This window comes from Cebidichthys violaceus, unplaced genomic scaffold, assembly GCF_023349555.1.
Source record: "Cebidichthys violaceus isolate CVI_PGR_0920_01 unplaced genomic scaffold, fCebVio1.0.p SCAF_16, whole genome shotgun sequence".
In the NCBI taxonomy this organism is placed as follows: domain Eukaryota; kingdom Metazoa; phylum Chordata; class Actinopteri; order Perciformes; family Stichaeidae; genus Cebidichthys; species Cebidichthys violaceus.
In genome coordinates this window covers 13400144-13421367 of record NW_027176329.1, presented here as the reverse complement: position 1 = coordinate 13421367, position 21224 = coordinate 13400144, and the positions used below count along the sequence as shown (strand labels likewise).

At 43.2% G+C, this 21224-nt stretch overlaps 2 protein-coding genes across 2 annotated transcripts; one reads left to right on the top strand and one right to left on the bottom strand.

The window, feature by feature from the left end:
* Positions 1-1366: 1366 nt before the first annotated feature.
* On the bottom strand, positions 1367-17437 carry ago3b (argonaute RISC catalytic component 3b). Its single transcript, XM_068711379.1, is given in 20 exon segments — positions 1367-3839; positions 4188-4387; positions 5574-5675; positions 5906-6040; positions 6244-6438; positions 7293-7383; positions 7559-7718; positions 7943-8127; positions 8350-8516; positions 9113-9256; positions 9350-9469; positions 10747-10894; positions 10989-11076; positions 11726-11860; positions 12390-12526; positions 12822-13030; positions 13177-13265; positions 13268-13450; positions 16857-17128; positions 17319-17437. Coding segments are annotated over 19 exon segments (2616 nt in total). The 5' UTR covers positions 16876-17128; positions 17319-17437; the 3' UTR covers positions 1367-3730.
* Positions 17438-18788: 1351 nt separating this feature from the next.
* On the top strand, positions 18789-21058 carry olah (oleoyl-ACP hydrolase). Its single transcript, XM_068711383.1, has 7 exons — positions 18789-18874; positions 18971-19101; positions 19297-19435; positions 19554-19653; positions 19961-20130; positions 20226-20308; positions 20731-21058. Exons 2-7 carry the CDS (start codon positions 18972-18974, stop codon positions 20871-20873), a joined length of 765 nt encoding a protein of 254 aa, XP_068567484.1. The 5' UTR covers positions 18789-18874; position 18971; the 3' UTR covers positions 20874-21058.
* The last annotated feature ends 166 nt before the right edge of the window (positions 21059-21224 follow it).

Genomic DNA, 21224 nt, shown 5'->3' with positions numbered 1-21224 from the left:
TTGTGCTTCAGAGTGCCCGTCCACTAAACCGATCCCCACAGGCCTTTTGGTCCTGTCGGCTCCACACTGATCAGTTCTGCATATTTTGTGTTCTTGGCATATGTCGGAGGTATCCACACACGCACACACACACACACGTAAAACAAATACATATACACACACACAATCACGCCTTACAGTATTGTCATGTATCAATATATACTCGTCAATGTAGACTCGGGCCTGCGGGCCCGTTCTGAAAGTTAAGATTTCTTTGATTTACTTAGTTTGTTATTTTTTCAGCACCATTCAGGAAAGGCACAGTCTGTTTACGGATAAAATCGGTCCGAGGATGAACTTTCAACCCTCCTCCTGCTCCTCTCATGAATATGCGAGAAGAATTAAAAAAAAAAAAATTAAAAAAAAGGCTTTGCTTAGCAAGTGCATTGAGAAATCGATCTAATTCATAGTCCACTTCTTTGATGAGCTTTTGAGATGATAAAACAGCAGAGGGAGTTCTTCACAGGTTGTCTTCACGGAGGAGGGTTGATGGTTCATCCCATCACTTGCGCAACAACCCCCCCCCCCCCATCAGCGGTCTCTCCACAAAGCAGGCCGACACCGCAAATACATATCAGCGTTGCTTTCCACACAAGTAAACCTATTGCATTATCAAATCACAGACCACCACGGCTATTACACGGCCATATTTCCATACGGCTTCCGTTTCAAACAGGACTTTGTTAGAAAAAAATAAGTGGTGTGTGCATTACATTAATACCTCTACATATAAATATATCTCAATTCAGACTTAAAAATGCTTTTCTTCAGGACGAAGGCGTCTGATGTCCAGCTCTGTCGGAGGTGAATTTACTGTACGCATCACTGTGAGCCGTAAAAAGGTACGAAGGCTCCATATAGACTTCCAAAACAACAAGGAGAGCATTAGCCAACAATGTTAGACATGCCCACGACTAATTCTCTTCAAGTAAAATAAAATGCTGGTAATGTCTGACATTAAGAAACAGCTCCAACGTGACAACAAACAAAAGGGAGACAAGCTGCTCGGATAGATCCTCAGAATTAAAATGTTTTGAACCGTGGGCGACTTCGAACAAGAACCCCGTCTCTGTCCAACCATAAAAACAACTCTTTAAGTGCAGTAAAATACCATTATTCTCTTAATCTCTGTGTATTAATATATAGCCTATATGTATCTGATGAAATATTAAATAAATGTGTTTTTCTCATAGCAGCTTAGGTTTGGTTCTGGTGACATGTGGCTTGCACAGTAAGCAGTACAGAGCAGATCAGCTCCATGCTGTAAGGCCCCGCCCCTAAGTCCTCCACCCTTACCCCCCCACCCCCACCCCCACCCGACCAGGCACGTTGGTTTGGTCCAAGTGATGAAACCTCAAGGCTTCGTCTGTGTTAAACTATACTGCAAGGCCATGACTGAGCACATTCAACGGCTGGGCATTGACTAACCGAAGAACTTCTTGCAACAATGACAGATTAAAAGGCATAACAAATATAGGTAAACTTCATAATGTTGGATTCTTGCTAGTAGAGGTCCTTTCATGTGATATTATTTGGGATCGATGAGCAACCAGTGTGTCCAAATGTAGCAGGAAATCAGTTCCTTACTGCCTAATGGCACCGTTTTCTCTCAGAACTAGAGCTGCAATGATTCGTTGAGAAATCCGTGGAACGTAAAATAATTGAAACCATTTAGATCATTAATTAATTTTTTCAAGCAAAAAAAGCTTTCCTGTCATATATGACAGTAAACTGTATCTCTGGAGCTTTTAGACTGTTGGGGGGACAAAACCAGACATCTGATACATCTCCATGGGCCGAGGGAAATTAGAACAGACATTTGTGATACTTTTAGACAAAACGATTAATCGATAGTGAAAATAATTATTAGTTATCAGTCCTACTCAGAACGGTTAAAGAACTGAAACCCAAACTTCCTCCGAGGACAAGCGCAGCAAAGCTACAGTAGGTGATAAAGACTCTGAAACGTGAACATGAAGTCTTCGACTGGCAGTGAGTCCTACTGCTTCAGTACACGCATCCAAGTACACTAAAAACTACACTTAGTACAATCCAACACAACAGTCCTTCAGTAACGTCTACCTTTACAAAAGTTTATGAAGTTCAGTTTTTGTTGGCTTTGTCAGAATTTGTAAATGAAATTACTTGTGAACATAGGCACCGTAAAAGTCAAAGTCATGGCAGGACAGAAGGGTTGGATTGCAATATGTTGGGGGGGGGGGATTCTGAGAGCGTTTCACTAAACGTATGAACAGAGGCATCCAGACCTACGTACGATTAAAAGCTTTCCATCCAAACCAACGGTTGACGCTCTATACAAATCAGGCACTTTGTTTAACCTCTCCGTGACCCATCGGACCTCACCGCTGACCCTCACGTCTGCAGCGCCGGTTCTGCTCGCCCACGATAACGTAGAATGCCCCACACACACACACACACACACACACACACGCACACACACACACACACGCACACACGCACACACGCACACACGCCTCCGAATCTCAAGTTTATCGTCACTTGCCAAAACTCACTCATAACAAAACAAAGTTTTACCGCGTAAATACTCACTGAAACACATCCACCACTGGACCGGCTCTCTCTGCGCTGACACCTTATTGCACCAAAAGGAGTTTTCTTTGACAACTAAAAATTGGTCAGTTCCTTGAGTAAAAACTGTGAGAGGATATAAACTGCTCTGCTGGGATCTATTGCTGAACGTTGGTTTAAGTCAGAAAGAAAGAGGATTCAAAACTAGGGAGAAGATTAGAACGGCACAAGAAAGGTCTGGTACAACACAAGCTGCACTACAAGAGAGGGAAGGCCATGGCGTTGTATTCCAACAGTCTACATGCAGCTCGCCTCGCAGTAAGGCATCATGCGATGTACAATGCGTCATCGATGGCTGTACGTGGCTTTGTTTAAAAAAGATAGAATAATAATTAAGGTTTCATTCAGTGCTATGCGTCTTACTGTCTGGCTGACTGACAGAGGAACCACTGGCTTAAGAGGGAGACAGAAGAGTAACCGCCGTTTTGAGGGGAAGAAAAAAAAGAAGAAAAAAAAAAGGTCAAGCTTTAGTTTTTTCCAAGCATTCTGTTGCCGTGGCAGCCGCACATTTGCTTGAGAGAGGGAAATAACTCATAAATACAGTATTATGTATCTAGACAAGCTGACAAGGCACAAACAAAACATGTAAAAGAGTCTACAATAAGAATCAGCAACAACAGGCTCAACGGGAGGCTACGGAGCGAGTCGGGTCTTCACTGGCTCCGTTTTCCACCCATGCACCAAAAAAAATCATCACTTTTTAACACAAGGGGGGGGGGGGGGGGGGACTGAACTGCTGTCCAAATTGGAAGGCGAGGATGTGATTTGTGAGCTTAAAGAAGAAAACAGAATCTATTGTGATTGAAACACAGCAGAGGAGGTAAAGGTGACAGAGAGATGCAAACAATTGGCTGGTTTCAAATTGCATAATGTGGCTGTAACTCCTCTCTGGCTTACTACATCCTTACTACATCCTCACTACATCCTTACTACATCTTCACGCAGCCTGCAGTCGTCGTCATCGGTGACCAAAGCTGCACCAGCACAAGGGGGGGAGGGAGGGTCTCCACTCTGAGTCGATGCGGCTGATGGGAGTCAGACACTAAGACTGGCTGGGAAAGATGGAGGGAGGTCGAGGCGTTCAGGCAAAATACATGGTGGTCAGTGTGTCGTGGTGAATCTGAACAGCTTTGGCCAGCGCCGTGGGGTCCCTGCCGTTACTCTGCCCGGAGACGTGGCTGCCCTCCGCACTGCCCAGGGGAAATGATGGAGAGAAGTAATGGTGAGTAACATTTAAAAAAAGAAAAAAAAGTAACGTCAGCAGTGAACAATTAATTAATCCTGTCTGGAGAATGTATCAAATAAATGTCTGCTACATAATAAAGCCACTTCATGGTACAAATTATTTTTTTTTTTTAAATGGATAAAATAAATGTTAATTCTTTAGAAGATGCAAACAGAAAATAATTTAATTTATATTGAACATTTTTAGATGATACCACACTTGCTATTCTAGTTGAATGTTTTTGCTTTGTCACACCTGCTGAGCAATCTGTCATAACAGCAAATCTAATCTGATTTGAATCGTTTCTCTCCACCTGTCGTGCTCTTTGTCAACCAGGTGGTAGCGGGCGCGGAAGGCCACCAGGTGGGCGTAGTAGGCCGGTGCTGGGATGGAGACGGAGCGCGTGCAGCGGACGTAGGTGTGGCACAGCTGGTAGGTGAGCAGCTGGAACTCGTCGCCGGTGAAACAGTTGTCGTCCCACAGAACGTGGTAGTGGGAGGGCCGGCTCGTACCCTGGGGGGGGGGGGGGGGGTTAATCAGCAGAGTTAATCAGACCCAAGAGGAAGCAGCTCCACAGAGTAAGAACTAACAACGAGCGGCTAAAATTAGGGGGAGGTCTGGTTGCTTGATAGAAACTCATCCAGCCTCTGCCAGTGAAGTGTGGTTGAGGAAGATTAGATATTCTTTAATATTCTTTCACCGCTGGTTGGTCAAAGTATGCATAAATAACACACAGTAAGAACAACAGTTTCATCATTTTAAAGAAAATGTGAGACTGGCTTCAAAAAGGCCTTAAAAGGGATAGTTCGGATATTTTGAATTGGGGTCGTTTGCGGAACATATCCATAGTCATGTGTGGAGAAACAGACAGAAGTACCAACATGGAAACTAGGCAATATACTGCTGGATGGGGGCAGCAGCAAAACCTACTTTAGCCACCTTCTCGTCAGATAGCCCTATTTAATGGTGAACTGAAGACTCATCTATGCTGAGAAGCATTCACAACCTATGTTCTATTGCTATACCTTAACTATGAAATAGTCTCTTACATGCTTACATATTATGAAAAATCTATCATAAAATAATGGAAGCACACCTCCGATCACATCAGATGTACAGCACTTCACTTTTGTAGCTGTAGCTTCACAATAAAGTGAACATTTCATGTCATTTTAACCTAATGCAGCATTGCACTTGATGAAAAAAAGCTAGCAATGAAGTAAAAAAACAACAACACTAAACCGTTTTAGCATTTAGTCAGTGTTTGACTAACACTGATTAATCTCTTAATCTCTGATTCATTGTTTTGACCTCAGTTTCCCCATTCATCATTATCCAACTCTTTCAACCACTGCGTCTACCTGCCTAAAGAGTTGAACCACAAACCTTAAACCTTTGCAGGCAAAAAAGCTAGCAAGCACGTCAACTTCGGAACGGTCTTCTCTAGTTTGTTTGTGTCATTGTGTGACTTTGGTGTTGCCTCATACAACCCCAGTTCAAAACATCTGAACTATCCCTTTAAGTCTGCAGCAATCTGGCCCCCACAAGTGTACTACAGTAATTCAGTAAAGGTGATGCAAACAGAAGCAGGAATACTGTTATGTATATCTTTCCATCCTGCATTGAATCTATCACTATATAACTATGGTTCTCAACGGTGTTGAATGGTTTTTCAGTGAGTTCAGGCTTCAAAGCGTACCTGGATTCCAGCGTGACTGCAGAGGTAAAAGTCAAACTCGTAGGGGTGGGTGATGTCTGTGTCCACTGTGGTGCCGGCAGGAATGTTTCCACTTCGTCCAACCTGAGAGGGAATTCACCAAAATGATCTCAGAGAAGGTTAAACTGCCTGACAAATCCCCTTTATAGGCGTGAGCAGTGACCTCGATTTCAAATTCCTCTTTTTACCCCTTTTGGTCGATAACCTTTGACCCCAATTTATGAAATCAATCAAACATAAAGAAAGTAGGCAGCCATAACAATTACAAGACCCTCAGAGCACCACTGATAACGTCCGTCCTCTGTGTTACTCACCCGCTCGTTGCGATCTGCACAGAAGAGGCGCGTGTGATGGCGTTTCTGTACAACAATGTACGTAATCCCCGGCTGGTACTCCTTCTCTAGACTGATGCAGGCCTCTCTGATGGCCAGCAGCTCATAGTACAGCACCTACACAGAAAAAACAGTTTGACTTCATAAGTAAACAAATTAGCAAAAATATGTTTTTGTGAAATTTTTGATCTACTATAGAGCAGAATAATTTAACTGGTATTAAGACAACCTGCAACTAATCAAGAACTTGAGATCATGTGTTCACTCCATATAAGGACACGACAGGTGTAAGAATAAAAAAAAGGAGCCAGAGGTTATACCTGTCTGAACTGTCCCTCTGACACTCCGTCCCTGTAGAAGATGATCCTGGTTGGCTTGTAGCGGGTCGATTTGTAGAACTGGATCAAGAGCTCTCGCACCATGGAGGCCAGGTCCTGGATGACCTCCTGTCTAGGCCTCTGGACCCGCACCGTAGCGCAGTACCTGCTGGGGTGGGCGTCCATGCTGCCCACCACCTGTAGAGGCACAGCATCAGTCTCATGGGTCAGAAACTCAATTACATGCAAAAGCATTGCAACTGACGAGCAGTTAAAAAAAAAAAAAAAAAATTCTGTGCTTTGTCAATAATGCCAGAGAAATTCCATGATTCTCGATACCCGATTCAAAACCACAGTAAAAGAACAGAAACCAAACAAATACTTTTGAGCTCGTATTAGGAAGCAAAACAGCTCATAATTCCCTCTCTAATATCTATTTCAAATTAATGTGAAAATAATGATATACCTTACCTAATACTATTTTTTTTTACTACTGAATAGCGCTTGAACACATCATAATCAAACTCAACGATACCTCCTTTAACTTTAGCTTTTAGCTTCGCAGGACTGTGATGCCAACCAGCAGCTAACAGCTAACGTTATCTAGCTCTCCTGCTGATTTCAACACGGATTCATTGTTCACATGCAGCATTATCAGGGAAAAATAGGTTGTGTCCCTTGGATGCATTGATAGTGAGTATACTGTGTCCTTATGGATAGTGTTGAGCCCCCCCGGTACTGTAGAAGAACAAGTACCGTCACATTTTCAGAATTTCGGCAGTGTTGTTCTTTTAGCCTGCCTAGTTATAAGCACTCAAATTAGGGCATACAATATACAGGAACCACTGTTTTGTGCTCTGTGTTTTTGTAAAATATATCAGCAAGGAAAAAGGCTTCAGCCTGGCTTTTAAACATGTAGGTCCAAAATGATTTCAGGGAGAGAAAGTGCATTGTCTGGCAGTAGACACGGGCTGAAATGAGCAGTGTATGTGAAGAGAGAAAATACAAGACTGTTTGCCATTTGTGTGTTCTTATCTAAAGGGAAGTCTCACCGCTGCAATAGATGGCTTTTTCCCATCTCCTGCTGGAGGATGAGTGACATCAGCCCCGAGGAAGATGACAGGCTGCTGGAACACAGAGGGTCTGGATGGATGAAAAGAGGCACAAAATGAATCAATCAGTCTTCTTTTTAACAATGACTGGCAGTGAGCAAAGAGAAAACGATGAACGTCAATGTGACCACTTTAAGCAAAGTATCTCGAAAAAATAAAAAGACTGAAGAACCCTTGTTTATCTTTATTTGTTGTGTTCATTTTACCGTTGGTGTGGAACCAAGATGTTGTTGATGCCTCCCAGCTTGACGTTGATCTTGAGGCACAGGTTGGAGAGGGTCTGAGGGGACGTCTTCACTACGTTCTTCACCTGCACACACTGGGTGGCCATGCCAAGGAGGGTGTCGCCCACCCGCTTCACCTCAGCTGTGGGTCAAAGAGATTGGATGTTCCCTTAACTCTGCAACAACGGTTTACTGTTTGGACTTAAAATGCCTCACAAACTTCATATGACTGTCCTATATGACCTGTCCTAATAACAGGTAGCAGTAGTCTCGAGGTCAGAGCTTTAGATCCAACCGTTTTAATCCCACTGACTACTTCTGTTACTATTGTTGTGCTGCTGGTTTCTAAATAGTTCTTCTTCGTACCATAGACGGGCGTTTTCCCCGGCAGGATTACGATGATGAGCTGCAGCCCAGCGTAGGTGTTCTTCAGGTGTCTGAACATGGGCTCCACGCTGTCGGCTCCCTGGGCGTATTTACAGAAACATGGCTGGCCTTGGATTGGCATCCCAGCATCCTTTGAGATTTTACGCAGCTGGTCAGTGAAGCTCCTGAGCACGAAGAAAAAAAGAAATTACCATACATGAACATTTGTTTTTGCTTTTCCATTTATCTAAATACATTTTACTGGTTTCTTTAAATGTGAAATTTTCATTATAGCTTCCACAGAGCAAATACATGTATCATCTTACATTCAATCCGTCGATACTTTAGGTTTTTAATCACTCCAACTACACTGAACGGAGCAACAACAGTGATTTTTGTGAACTCACTTCAGGATCTCTTCTCGGCACTGCCTCTGGGTGGCGAAGCAGGCGATGGCCCACATCTTGATCTCCACTCCGGTGTGAAACTGCTTCCCCCTCATGTCCCACACGCCGTGGCTCGGTGTGGCCACCGTGCGGTTCTGCAACGACAGTGCAGGGTTGATCTGCTGGGACTGGCAGTCACACGGACACAAACGGTACAGAAGGACACAGACAACGTATGGATTCAGAGGAGTCGGGCAGCCAGTGGGATCTCAGGATCAAGGGCTACTGTGTAATTAATAGGCTGACATTGGTTGATTGGCTGATCGTGGCATTAGAGACAAATTTGTAAGTTTTGTCTGTGCTTGCTTCTCATTGGCTCATGCATTCATTTCAGTGCAGACATGCAAAACAGAGACTTCTTTCAAATCGAAACAGCTTCTACATGTGATCTCTTTACAAAAGCATGCTTGTGCAAAACAGTATAAAAACACAGCAAAGTCCAAACGATCACAGACAAAAAGTGTAGAAAAGACGTGTGAGACGCAATCAGAGATAATTGTGGGTTACTGTGTGAGCACATCAAATGTGAGAAAAATAAAAGTATAGATTGTTATCACAGGGTTTCCCCACTGACTAACCCGAGTGTGGCACGTTTCAGATTTTGGTTGAGTCAGGATTGTAAATACAAATTCAAACTGGGGGAAACCCTGCAGCCTCGAACACACACACAGAGACATGTTGGAAAACACACATGCGTATGAAGCGTGATTTAAAGGGAAGGTACCATAAATGGTTCAGAGCTCACCCTGCCGCCATATTGCAGCATGGGGGCCGGCAGGACGCGGCCCGTCACCTGAGCCATCTCATCTCGCACGCGGAACTGAAACTCCTGGACGAACGGGTCGGCCTCGTAATTTGCACTCCTCACCTGAGGGAAGACAAAATGATTATAATATATTATAACAGAAAGAAAATTAAAATAAGCAAGCTTTGTGTCCTATTTTGTCTCTCATCTACTCACCAGTCTGCTGATCTCCTCCTGTCTGTCTGGGGCAGAGCGGGCTGTTGCTTTGATCATGGTCGATGTCTGGTTGTCTGTTAGTTTTTTAATACAGCGCTGTCCAGGTACAATGTTGCACACCTAAATGGAAAAAAAAACACATCAGATCAGGTAAATTCATATCTTAATCCAGCCTAATTATCAGACTGAATTACTATTTTGTTTCACTTCATTCATTCAGACCGGACATTGTGGTCTGGTAATGGAGACAACTACTGTTTTTTGTTACACCTGTCCAAGGCACTGAGAGGCCAAACCCAGACCTGACATTATTGGCTTCATTTGTCACTATGAGCATAGCCGGTCCACCTTAAAAGATCAGCCCGCCTTAAGTGAGCCTGGGCATAAGTTAACTTTTAGTTTAATCAGCAGGTGGCAAGCAAGACAGGGGAACTTGGCTTGGGTCTTGAGGTGCAGACACTGCACCGATACTTTCGCAGCTATAACGTTACTACTCATTTCATATTCACCATTGCACCTCTCTCTCTCTCTCTCTCTCGACCGCACACTGCGTAACGTCACACAGCGTCAGATCGATGTGCTGAACAGAGAGGACATGCAGGTGGTGGCGGCAGTTGAATAAAATCATGTAGTTGGAAGAAGACTAAAGCCAAAATACCCCCCAAACACGTCCTGTAATCCCCACCACTCTTTCCCTCGTTCCCAAAATAGAGACTGGCTCCTGGTGGCTCATGCTGTGCACTACAGTACACCACATCAATACAGCATATACCGTAATACCACCCAAACCTACTCACTACACACACTTTACGCTCCTCTCATACCAATTTAATACATGTGGATTGAACTTAAAATCCGGCCTTGGCCAGTTTCACAGGGTAGTACAGTGAGCATCTTGCACGCAGCATTTTACAAGTTGATTTCTTCAACACCTTTTGATTAAAAGGCACACTGGAAAATGTTGAGTGCCGGTGCACCTAATGAGGCGCACCAGTCCAACCAATGTAAAAAGTTTGGATCCCTCTGCATCTATTTACAATTGACATGGAGGCTGGGGTAGTTTTCTTGCATCTGAAACATGCTTGCTGCCATTTTTCTGTCACTGTTTTTCACTAATTATCTGGATGAATGGGAGTTGGCTGCGGTTGAAAGGCCGGAACCAGGCTAACCTTCACTCATGCTGAGGCACGACATTATCCAACTGTGTAATGGGTATAAAATGGGATTTATTATTCATGGTACTGATTGTAATTTATATTTCACTGGTTTATGAGTAAACGTGTAAATGAGCTTTGACTGTCTGAAATAGAATTTGAATAAATTTAACAGCAAAAATGTTCTCAAAAGGTTTCACCAGCATTTGGCAGAGGATTCACACAGTCCCCATCAGTGCTTACCTCCAGGGGCAGATAGGTGTGTTTCTGTTCCTGGCCCACCTGCAGACAAGGCAGGTGGGGGTACTTTAGCTGCAGGCTGTACTTCTCTCTGAAGTACTGCGCCACAGTACGCTCAACTGTCTGACCGCTCTCAAGCTGCAACGGAAATCTGTGGATTTGAAGGCAACAAGGAATTAATGCGAGCCAATGACAGCTTGGATTTGGAGTTCACAGCTACCGGGGGTGCGATGTAGAAAACGTACGTCTGGAGGCTGGCAGGGCGCCGTGTTACATTGCAGACTCGGTACTTCCTACGCATGGTTCCACAGTGTGTCACTTCCACTTTAAGACCTGTGAAGATGGAGGAATAAGCATCGTCACTGACTTGTTGTCACTTAAATGTTGCCAACGAAACAGTGGAACAAATGAACAGGCTTAAGTGCCTGCTTCACCAAAACTCAGCTCTCGTCTGTGTAACAAACGCCTCCTTTATGTAACAAATAAACCCTCAAAACATACAAAGAATCAACCCAACTCCTGGGGCTGTATTCATAAAGCCTCCTAGTACAACGAGTCGCTCTTAGTGATTAAATTCTAAGAAACGAAGATAATGATGATGATTTTCTCAGAGGTCCCCCTGACAGTAAAGACCAGATCCTGGTGAAGATCAAAGTTAGTCACAAAGCATCTTAGCTGATAAGGCAAAAAGCTGTGGGAGGAGGACTTTTGAGAGTTTCTTAAGCAGACGAGAAAATGGTGGAAAGAGAGAAGGAGGGGAAATATTCTCCAAACTTTAGTAAGGTACTTTTAAAGTAGTCATAAGGCTCACAATGTATTCAACAGAAATGCTCATTACATAAAATAATAGTCATTATCACACCATGAATAGACTAAATTCTATAGCCTATTAGGCCAACAACAACAACAACAACAACAACAACAACAACACAAAAACCGTACGGGCTAAGGCAACAAAAGCTGCCTCACCGTGTCGACATACCTTTGATCTCTTTGGTGAACTTGACCCTGTGGGAGTCAGTGAGAGGGCGGGGCTGCTCGTCAATGTTGTGAATGTCCAGGACCTCACACATGAACTGGATGACTGGCTGGGCTTTATAAAACGCTGTGGCTGACACTGAAAAGATACGGGAGGAGACCAAACTGACAAATCACACATTTTTGGGGGTTTATGATGGGGGTTTTTGATCTTCTCATCAACTCATATGAAGCTACAGCAAGTAGACAGTTAGCTTAGCATAATGACTGGAAAAAGCTAGCCTTGTTCTGTCCAAAGAAAATCTAAAGGTCACTAATTACAATGAGAGGTTTTGGTTTTAAGCTGTGTTATGTTGTGCTGGACTGTTTCTCAGCCTGGCACATTAACGTCCTGGAGTCTCTGCTGGATGATGGTAGTGAAGAGAACATTTGTGTAATAGTGCAGCACATAACCTCACGTAAAACCAAGTTTTTGTACAAATTAAAAGAACAATATATATTGTGTTGATTACTAAACTTAAGACGTACTCGTAGGTGTATTTCATTTCCTTTGGACAGAACCAGGCGAGCTGTTTTTCCCCCGTTTACAGTTTCTGCGCTAAGCTAAGCTAAGCTTACCAGCTGCAGGCTGTAGCTTCACATGTACTTTACAGACAGGACATACTCACCATCGATGTTGAGCATCATTTTCCACATAGCTGGCCGCACCGACTGATGGAATCCAAACCAAACCTCTCTTCCTCCACCTAGCGGGTGGTCGTAGCCCTCTGGAGAGGAGAAGAAGGATCGTCCAACAGGCGTGTACCTGATGAGGACAGACAGGGTCACGACGGAGACACAAAGAGACTCACCCCGGGATTTGAGTTATGATCCCCGAGTGGTTCACTGAGTGCAGCAGAACACAAGTGCTGCCCGACTTATACAAAGCATTTCACCAAACATTTAATCTTAGTAATTCCTATCTCAAATATTTAGCTATGAGATATGATTTGAGGTATTTTAGAATGAGGTCTGAATTTCTCTACTATTCTTGGGAAACATTCCTATGAACAAGAAGCTACAAACAAATCTTTGTAGATGGTCAAGGGGAGAAAACTCACTTCATGGAGGGCAGGTGTCGAAGGACGACGTCCACGGCGTGAACGGGGTTGGTGCTGATGGGTTTCTCCAGGTCCACTGGCTCGGCCATGGCGCGTCCCGTCAACACCTCGTGCAGCATGTGCCAGCTGACTAACGACACAAACCTGATGGTGACTTTAAATGGGCGGTCCTTCCCACCGTCACCTGGCAGTGTGACATCCAGATCGACCTGAAGAGGAAAACAAGGATTTTGAGATCAACGGTAAAAAGCCTCCAGCCTATGAGCCTATGAGTTTTCAGGATGTCCCATTGAGAAGAAGAAGTCTTTCTCAAGCTGAACGCCCAGACAACACAAACTTTGATGTTGTGTCTTACCCCTCCGGTGGCGACAGGAATGGGGCTAGCGGTGTAGAGGCTTCGCTTCCCATCGCACATTCCAACTGGTCTACAGCTCTGTCCCGTTACCTGTTGACCCGGCGAGGACATTTATCAGGCTTGATGTCCACCTCGTACAGATAGACGTCGATCTTGGGTATTTCCACCTGGAAGCAGTTGGCCAAAAGCTTGATGGGCTTCCCAAGGGTGCCATAGCCAGGTCGCCTTGGCAACGAGAAAAGGACTTGGGGTTCAGCGGCTGCTCCAACGTCTCCTACGACAACAACGACCAAAAATAAATAAGAGTTTACATCACACTCTGTCTTTCTTGATAAATGATGCCATTGTTGTAACGATAATTTGAATATGCTTTTATATTACAGTAACCGTCTTGATAATTCAAACGTATAGCGTTTGGACTAAAGATGAGGGCCAAAGTGGCTCCACAGCTGTTGGACGTAGTTAGGAAACTGTTCACTGACACAATATTCATATCAACCTTATCTACGATCGGCATTTATGTCAATTCCGGAACATCTGTGTCCCAACATTCAACGTCTCAAAACAGCTCTAACAGAACCCAGACCAGTTAACATGAATGTGTTGTACCCTTTCAAAAGGAGTTGTGAGAGGAAGGAAGTGGTTAATAAGGTGGAAGGAGCAGCCGGTGGGTGCTGGCACAAGAGATGGTCAGAGACGTTAAATATTTCCTCATGTCGAACTGACAAAACCGAAAAGAAAAGGGGCCGACGCTGCATGGACCGTATAAACAAAGGCTACAGAGATAGGTGGCATTTTAAATAAAGACCTGCTCAGCGGTCACAGACGTCTCCTGACTGACGTGACCTTTGCCAGACGGAAGGAAAAGTGGGCGGGTGACACACCACGCCGATCTGACACCAATTTTCAGAAATGCCAAACTGGAAAGTACTCAGTGTAAATCACACAACCGCACAATTTCCATAAATGTGAGTCAGAGGATCCACACACATGCACACAGACCTCCAGCTGTTACGATACCAAGAGGTGCGCTTTGTTTGTAATGAAAGAGAATAAAAAGAGTACGGCTGAAAAAGAGCATCAAGAATGAAAGTGGCCGTGAAATGAGAGCGACAGAGCAGCTGTGGGTTGAAAATATAAGACAGTTTCAGCTGCTGTCAGAGTGGAGGGCTGACCCTGAACCTGCTGTAACCAGGCATCATTCATAAAACACTGCTCTTCCTGCTGATGCTTCCCTAAGCCGCCTCCTCCCCTATGCCGTTGCCACGGCGCCCATGTTGCTACAGTTTCTCCACGGCAACTAAAGGCATGCTGGGCAGGAAGAGGGAAAAACAGGCGCACACAGATTTGTCTCATTCATCTTGGAGCTCCAGTGACAAAAAACTGTTTGAAAAATATGTCTTCTGAAACTATGTTTTACTCTATTTGTATGGTCAGTAGTTGTTGATTATTTTGATGGTATTGTGATAGTCGTTTTCTTGGTTACGTTATTATGTGATGCAGTATTGTATATTTCCAGTGTTTCTTCTATTTACCGGACATAATCGGTCTGTTTTGATCATTTCCGACCTGATGAAGATCCTAAAACTTCACAGGAGGTCTGTGTTTTAACCAATAGGCCTGAAATAAGCTTATAATATAAGTCTTCTCCTTGCTAGGTAAAAGGTGATGGCAGAATGTTTTCTTTTATGCAAAAACTAAAGAAAGGAAAGACAAAAAGTGACAACAAAAGAAACTAAGCTTTCAATTTCTATGAAGAATTATGGAAAACATCCACAGCTATGCACAGACAGATAAGCAGCTGATGCACCAGTAATTACCCCAAAACACAAGAGTTCACTGCAGAATGAGCAACAATGTAGCGATAGATGACCTCTTATCAGGCTGCTTCATGATAAAAATGCACCGCACGACCATAAGCAGCCCACCAAGAGCTGACATTCAACCAACCCACACACTTTGAGAGAGTTCTTCACTGATGAACTGTCGTACAGTCCAAACGTATGCTACTCTAATTGGGGTGGAGTCTATGGGGACTGGTTGGGGAACCGGTTGGGGAACCGCAGAGTCGCCGGTTCAAGTATGGTATGTGGACTGATCGCTGGAGAGGTGCCAGTTTGCCTCCCGGGCACTACCGAGGTGCCCTTGAGCGAGGAGCCAAGCTAGGTATAGGACGATGTGAACATTAGATTTATCTTATTTGTATTTGGCCGATTATCCTGGCCAAAATAATTGCGACTCCTTGAATATTATACAGATAATCATCAAAATATGCTTAAAATGGCACTAAACCATACAGAAATCCCTTTACCTAACAACTAGTTAAGAAAAAAATATTGTATTGCATTACAGACAGGACTCATATGTTTCTTTAGTGAATGGGTCTGTGTGTAATGTGTAAAAAGTAACAGAGTAAAGAAATTGTATTTCCCCCTCTGGATCAATAAATTATGTATTTTTCTTCTAATACTGGAGACTAACAATGTGTAAAACTTGTAAACTGTTCAAATAAATGTTTTAACCTCTTTACACTCGTGAAGTGCGGACATTCTGGACAAACGCATTTGAAACAAGATCAAAAAGGCCAAACATTTTCAGCTTCTCAGTTGTTAAGATTTACTGCTGTTCTCTGTCACCACTATAAATGTAATATATATTAGGATTTTCTACAGTCTGACACCGTTTTCAAATTTAAAAATGCATGCTACTGTAACTTTGTTCGTTACTGCTGGGTGGAGTGGACAAAGAATGAATGGGTTGGTTTCAGTGAACCAGTTCTTTTTTTTTCCCTCTCCTAGTTCACCAGTGACCCCAACAACATCAATAATACACAAGCTGTGACTCACAAATTGTGCCCCATAGCAATTAAAGTAAATTGACTGCCATGCTCAATTGATTCGTAATTAACACAGGCAGTGGTTAACATTATGGTTAACATTATGCAATAACTAGGGTTGCTATAGCAGCAGCTAGTGTGAAAGGCTGCCCTTCAAACAGATTGACTGACACACAATAGCAATTAAAGTAAATTGACTGCCATGCTCAATTGATTCGTAATTAACACAGGCAGTGGTTAACATTATGGTTAACATTATGCAATAACTAGGGTTGCTATAGCAGCAGCTAGTGTGAAAGGCTGCCCTTCAAACAGATTGACTGACACACACACACACACACACACACACACACACACACACACACACACACACACACACACACACACACACACACACACACACACACACACACACACACACAGTCTCTCTCAGGCATCACGCACACCTGACGGGATCGCCACCTGCCTTTGACAGCCGGCAAAGAATGACGTAGCCAATCAGAAAAAAAACCGTCAGACTGGTTTGAGGCATCAACACACACGCGCGCACACCGAGGCGCAAAAATGACCGGTAAAACAGTACTCAACCCTGTATGTTACTCCCGTTAGAGCTGGAGATGGGAAATTAAATAGAGTTTTCAAGCTGAGCTGCTTCTGCACACGTGTCCATGATAGCCTAGCAACTTATTTAAACACAGCGTTAACAACTAAGATCAACTTGCAGCTCCCAAATACTTTATCATGGGGGTCTAGCTTGTGTCTCGCACTCCGCGCTGTCTGCAAATAACTCAAGTGCAGCACCTGGACACTAAATTAAGCATGGCGGTTAGTCGGGGGTTCCCACCTGTTGTTCCGATTTCCATTCATGAGGTCTCTGTCCGGATGACCCGGCCCCCAGTGATTACTTCTCCGGTTAAAACGTGACTATAGATCCGCTCCCCGGCTACGCGGCCCCCCGGCTCCCCGGCTTCGGTCGCTGATGTGGAACCGGGCCGCTCGGGGGTCCCCTCGGCTGTAACGTTGAGTCTTCTCCCCCGACCTGCCTCACCACGGCTGACAGCTCAAAGTTGCACAAAATGTCCCCGCTTTCGTCCTTTGAAGTTCTTCCTGTTGTATCTGAAAGAAAAAACAACATTATGTTCAGTGTGGGATATGTTTGTGACAGTTTAGACACGGAGTTGGTTAAATTGAGCCGAGAGTCGTTAGCGGTGGGTAAGCTAACAGCGATAGTTAGCTTTAACGGTTAGCCGACGGCAAGTAGCAACTCACTAGCAACTCGACACACAAGATCGATAAGAGTATTTACCCGGTCGGTGGCACAATGCGTCGTCCCGGTTGGTTAAGGTGACAGTCCGGTGTTGTTCTTTATCAAAAAGATACGAGGGGTCTGGTTAGGTTCACTATCCCCCGGCGTTCTCCTCAGTCTCGGCGTAACCGGTCTAAAATCTCTTACACCGCCCTCACGCTCGCTAATGTTACCATCGCCGGAATATAAAATCAAGACTTCCGGAAAACTGTTTCAAAATAAAAGTATAAATAATGAACAACGTGAGAATTGTTGCAAACCAGATGTTTTAGCGTCTGTCTAATAGCTATTATTGTTCAATACAGACTAATAATCAGTGGTGGACAGAACATTTACTCAATAGCTGTACCTTTGAGTATTTTTTTTCCGCCACAAATGTTATTGTCATGCGCACAACGATTAACGTTACAGTGAAGCAGTCGTTGGCAATGAAAGGTCTCAGGCTCCCTCCTAAGAAACAATGTGGATTAAAAAATTTGTGAGTTGAACAAAACCTAATGAGAAGAACAAAGTCAGAGGAATATATATTTTTATTTTATTTGACATCTATAGTTACTGTCTGCTTTTCAGATTTTTCCTTCTTTTATGAATGTTTTTAAAGGCCATAATTAAAGCAAAAATATCAGACAAATAAACACAATTTTGTGCAGCAGAAATTTATATTTGTTTCAACTTTCCAATTCTGCATACTCTCGACCCCTCCGATTGGGAACCAGATCAAACTATCCATTGGTACACCAAACACACACTTAATACTGTTTACATTATAACCATAAAATTACATAACACACATATACAATTTTCTCAAAGAGCCATTCTACATTACTAGTACTGACTTTTGGTACTTTAAGAACATGTTTCTGATGATTGCCTGCTTCTAGCGGCCTTTTGAATATGAAAGCAGGAGTTTTTCTTGAAACGAAGTATTTTTACACATTAGTTTGTACTTTTACATTATCTAATGATTTGTATTGCTGCATTTACATGATTTCAATAATATCCCTCTCACTTTAAGAGGAACATCTGACAGGGACTATTGTGGGATTTTCGGTATTGCCCTTTTTAACGTCGTCTAACTTGACGTAGCTGTTGCTCCCTCCTCCTCCTCCTCCTCCTCCTCCTCCTCCTCCTCCACCTCCACCACCTCCACCTCCTCCTCCTTCTCCTCCACCGAGGGAAATCCGTCAAGAAATACCAACTGTAGAAAACAACGTCACTTCCGGGATTATTTTTTCTCTAAAGTACGCTATGCTCTGAAATAACAGCTTGTATTTCAGTTTTTTTTGGGTTTATATTCTGTCCTATTCATCCATGTACCATAAGATTTAATTTAAAAAAAATCTTTTTTACAAAATATAACACAGGGTAAACCTACTGTTTATTTCTGAACATACACACTCCATACTGTAGATGTCTCCATAATCCATATATATATATATTTTTTAAACGCTTTATAGAAAAACCATAGAAGAAAAATAACCAGGAAATGTTACACTTCATGAGGAATTACCACCGTTTTCCTGGGAGAAGTTGTTGGAGCTGCCAGCAGCAAACAGGTGTGACTTAACACTCTTATATTTACCCCTTGATGCAGGAGCATACACTGCAGTCCCAGCAGCTGTGAATCAGTCCTCTGACTTGTGTTGAATTAGAATGGAAAAGGTGATCAGCTGTTTCAAGAAGAGCCCAGATGCTGTGGCCAGGCTGATATGCTTCCCCTGGGCAGGTGGAGGCTCGATACACTATGCGCGCTGGGGGAACGTCCTCAACAGCTCCATAGAAGGTAACACACCATGTTTAAGGGCTGCACTTTGCCCTGTTTAGCTATACTGTTTGGCTCTATGCTCTCAATTTGTCAGATGTTTGTAAAAAAAAAATACTAATGTATTCTAAAAAAATGTAAACACACAAAACAAACCTGTTACAATATGATTGTATTCCTATTTGAAATGTTATAACATCCTTTTGTTGTTGTCAGTGTTTGCTGTCAAACTTCCGGGCAGAGAGAGTCGAGCCAAAGAGCCCTTCTTTCAGGACATGCAGCAGATTGTGGACGAGGTTATTGGTGTGTTGTTACCGGTGCTCAAAGAGAAGCCGTTTGCTCTGTTTGGACACAGGTATGATAAGAAAAAGGGGCTTTATCAGTGACATCATATCTGTCATGACATCTGGCCCTGCCCACCACTCACTACTTCTGTTTCTCTTAATGTTTACTCTTCCCTGATCTGTTTCTAGTTTCGGGGCCTTCACCGGTTTTGCCGTGGCAGATGCTCTGAAGAGACTGCACAACCTGGAACCCGTTCACATCTTCCTGTCCGGTGCCTCTGCACCTTATGTGAGTGTATTTATTACATTTAACTGTATTGGGATTATCCACTCAAATCAATCAGTATATGTGTCCGAGGAGGCTTGGAGTCTCTGCAAAAAAGAAGAAGAAGGATAAACGAACACTAGTGTGCCAGATTTCTATTTATTCAGAAGGAATTGAATTAGATTTTTACTCGATGGAGGTCTACACACCAAAACATCTGGTTCCTTCTATAATTACACAACTGTACACACTCATAGTTTAGACACTTTAACTGAAGATGAGGGTTTGGTGTTGACGACTAACCACTAGCATGTTGCCTTTTGTCTTTCAGTCAGAGGCGCGCATCAAGACCCCAAAGAGAAGCGAGCTGTCCGATGACGATTTCCTCAAGTGGTTGATTTCGATCGGAGGAACTCCTCCCGAGCTGCTGGCGAACCCTGAAGTCCTGAAGCTCTTCCTTCCCGCCCTGAAGGCCGACCTGCACGTCGTGGAGAACTACAGGTAGTTACAGGCTCAAATTGAACCATTCGTTTTAAAATGATCTGTGATTCGGGACGAGTGCTTTGTAGTGAGTGGATCGCCTGACTTTGCTGCAGGTGCCAGAAGCCGGACAGCCCGCTCCTCTCCTGCTCCGTCACGTGTTTTGATGGAAAGGAGGACGTTCCTCACGACTTACAAGGTCTGTCCCCTCGTGTCCTGCAGCAATCACACACCTACTCTGACTTATTTAATACAGGGATTATTAAGGTTTCTGGATGCTCCATATCAGATATTATGGAACATTTGCAGTGTTTATTCATGCATGTGTGCACACTGCAAATATGGCTACTAATTTTAAATTATGATTATTATTCAGTGGGTTTTATTTTCCTTCTTATGTTGTGCATTCTATGTATTCTATTTTATCTAATATTGTATTTATGTGTACATTTTTTATTTAATTTATATGTAATATATGTGCTGCATTAATTGTGTGAAAGGTGCTATACAAATATTATTCTTTTTATTATGTTTGTACAGGGCTGTATGTGCCCTCTGTGTTTGCTGAAGACAGTGACTCAGTGTGAGTTGTCTCCCTGTTCATTTGTATTTTCCCAACAGCTTGGAAAAGCATCACATCTGGAGATTTCACCGTCAGGATGCTGGATGGAGCTCACTTTTACCTGAAGGAGTCTGAAAATGAAAAGACAATATTAGACTACATCACCAAGCAGGTGGAGACATCAGAAATGGACTATTTATGAATATTATATCGAATGACTTCAATGTAGTTGTTCTATTAATTCATTGTGATGGAAGCCAAATGTAGATACATTCCAGAAGTGTAACATTGTGAAACAAAGTTTGATATTAAAAAGTAATTCATTACAGCTTGATTGTTGATATATCAATATTATGGCTGCAACCAAGAATTATTATATAAATGATTGATCTGATGGTTGTTTTTAATCGATTTCATAGGTTAGTTTGTGAAACAGAAAAAATTAAAACAGGCCATCACATGTTCCTAATGACCTTACTTTAATGTGTTGGCTACACCTCACACATTACGTAACATCAGTTTGATGTAAGTGTGCCACATTCAGCCGAAAGAC

Excerpts from the sequence above, each read along its gene's own strand:
- olah (XM_068711383.1), top strand. The coding sequence starts at position 18,972 with ATGGAAAAGGTGATCAGCTGTTTCAAGAAGAGCCCAGATGCTGTGGCC. Across the intron at positions 19,102-19,296 it reads CCTCAACAGCTCCATAGAAG|TGTTTGCTGTCAAACTTCCG; the intron begins GTAACACACCAT and ends TGTTGTTGTCAG. Across the intron at positions 19,436-19,553 it reads TTTGCTCTGTTTGGACACAG|TTTCGGGGCCTTCACCGGTT; the intron begins GTATGATAAGAA and ends ATCTGTTTCTAG.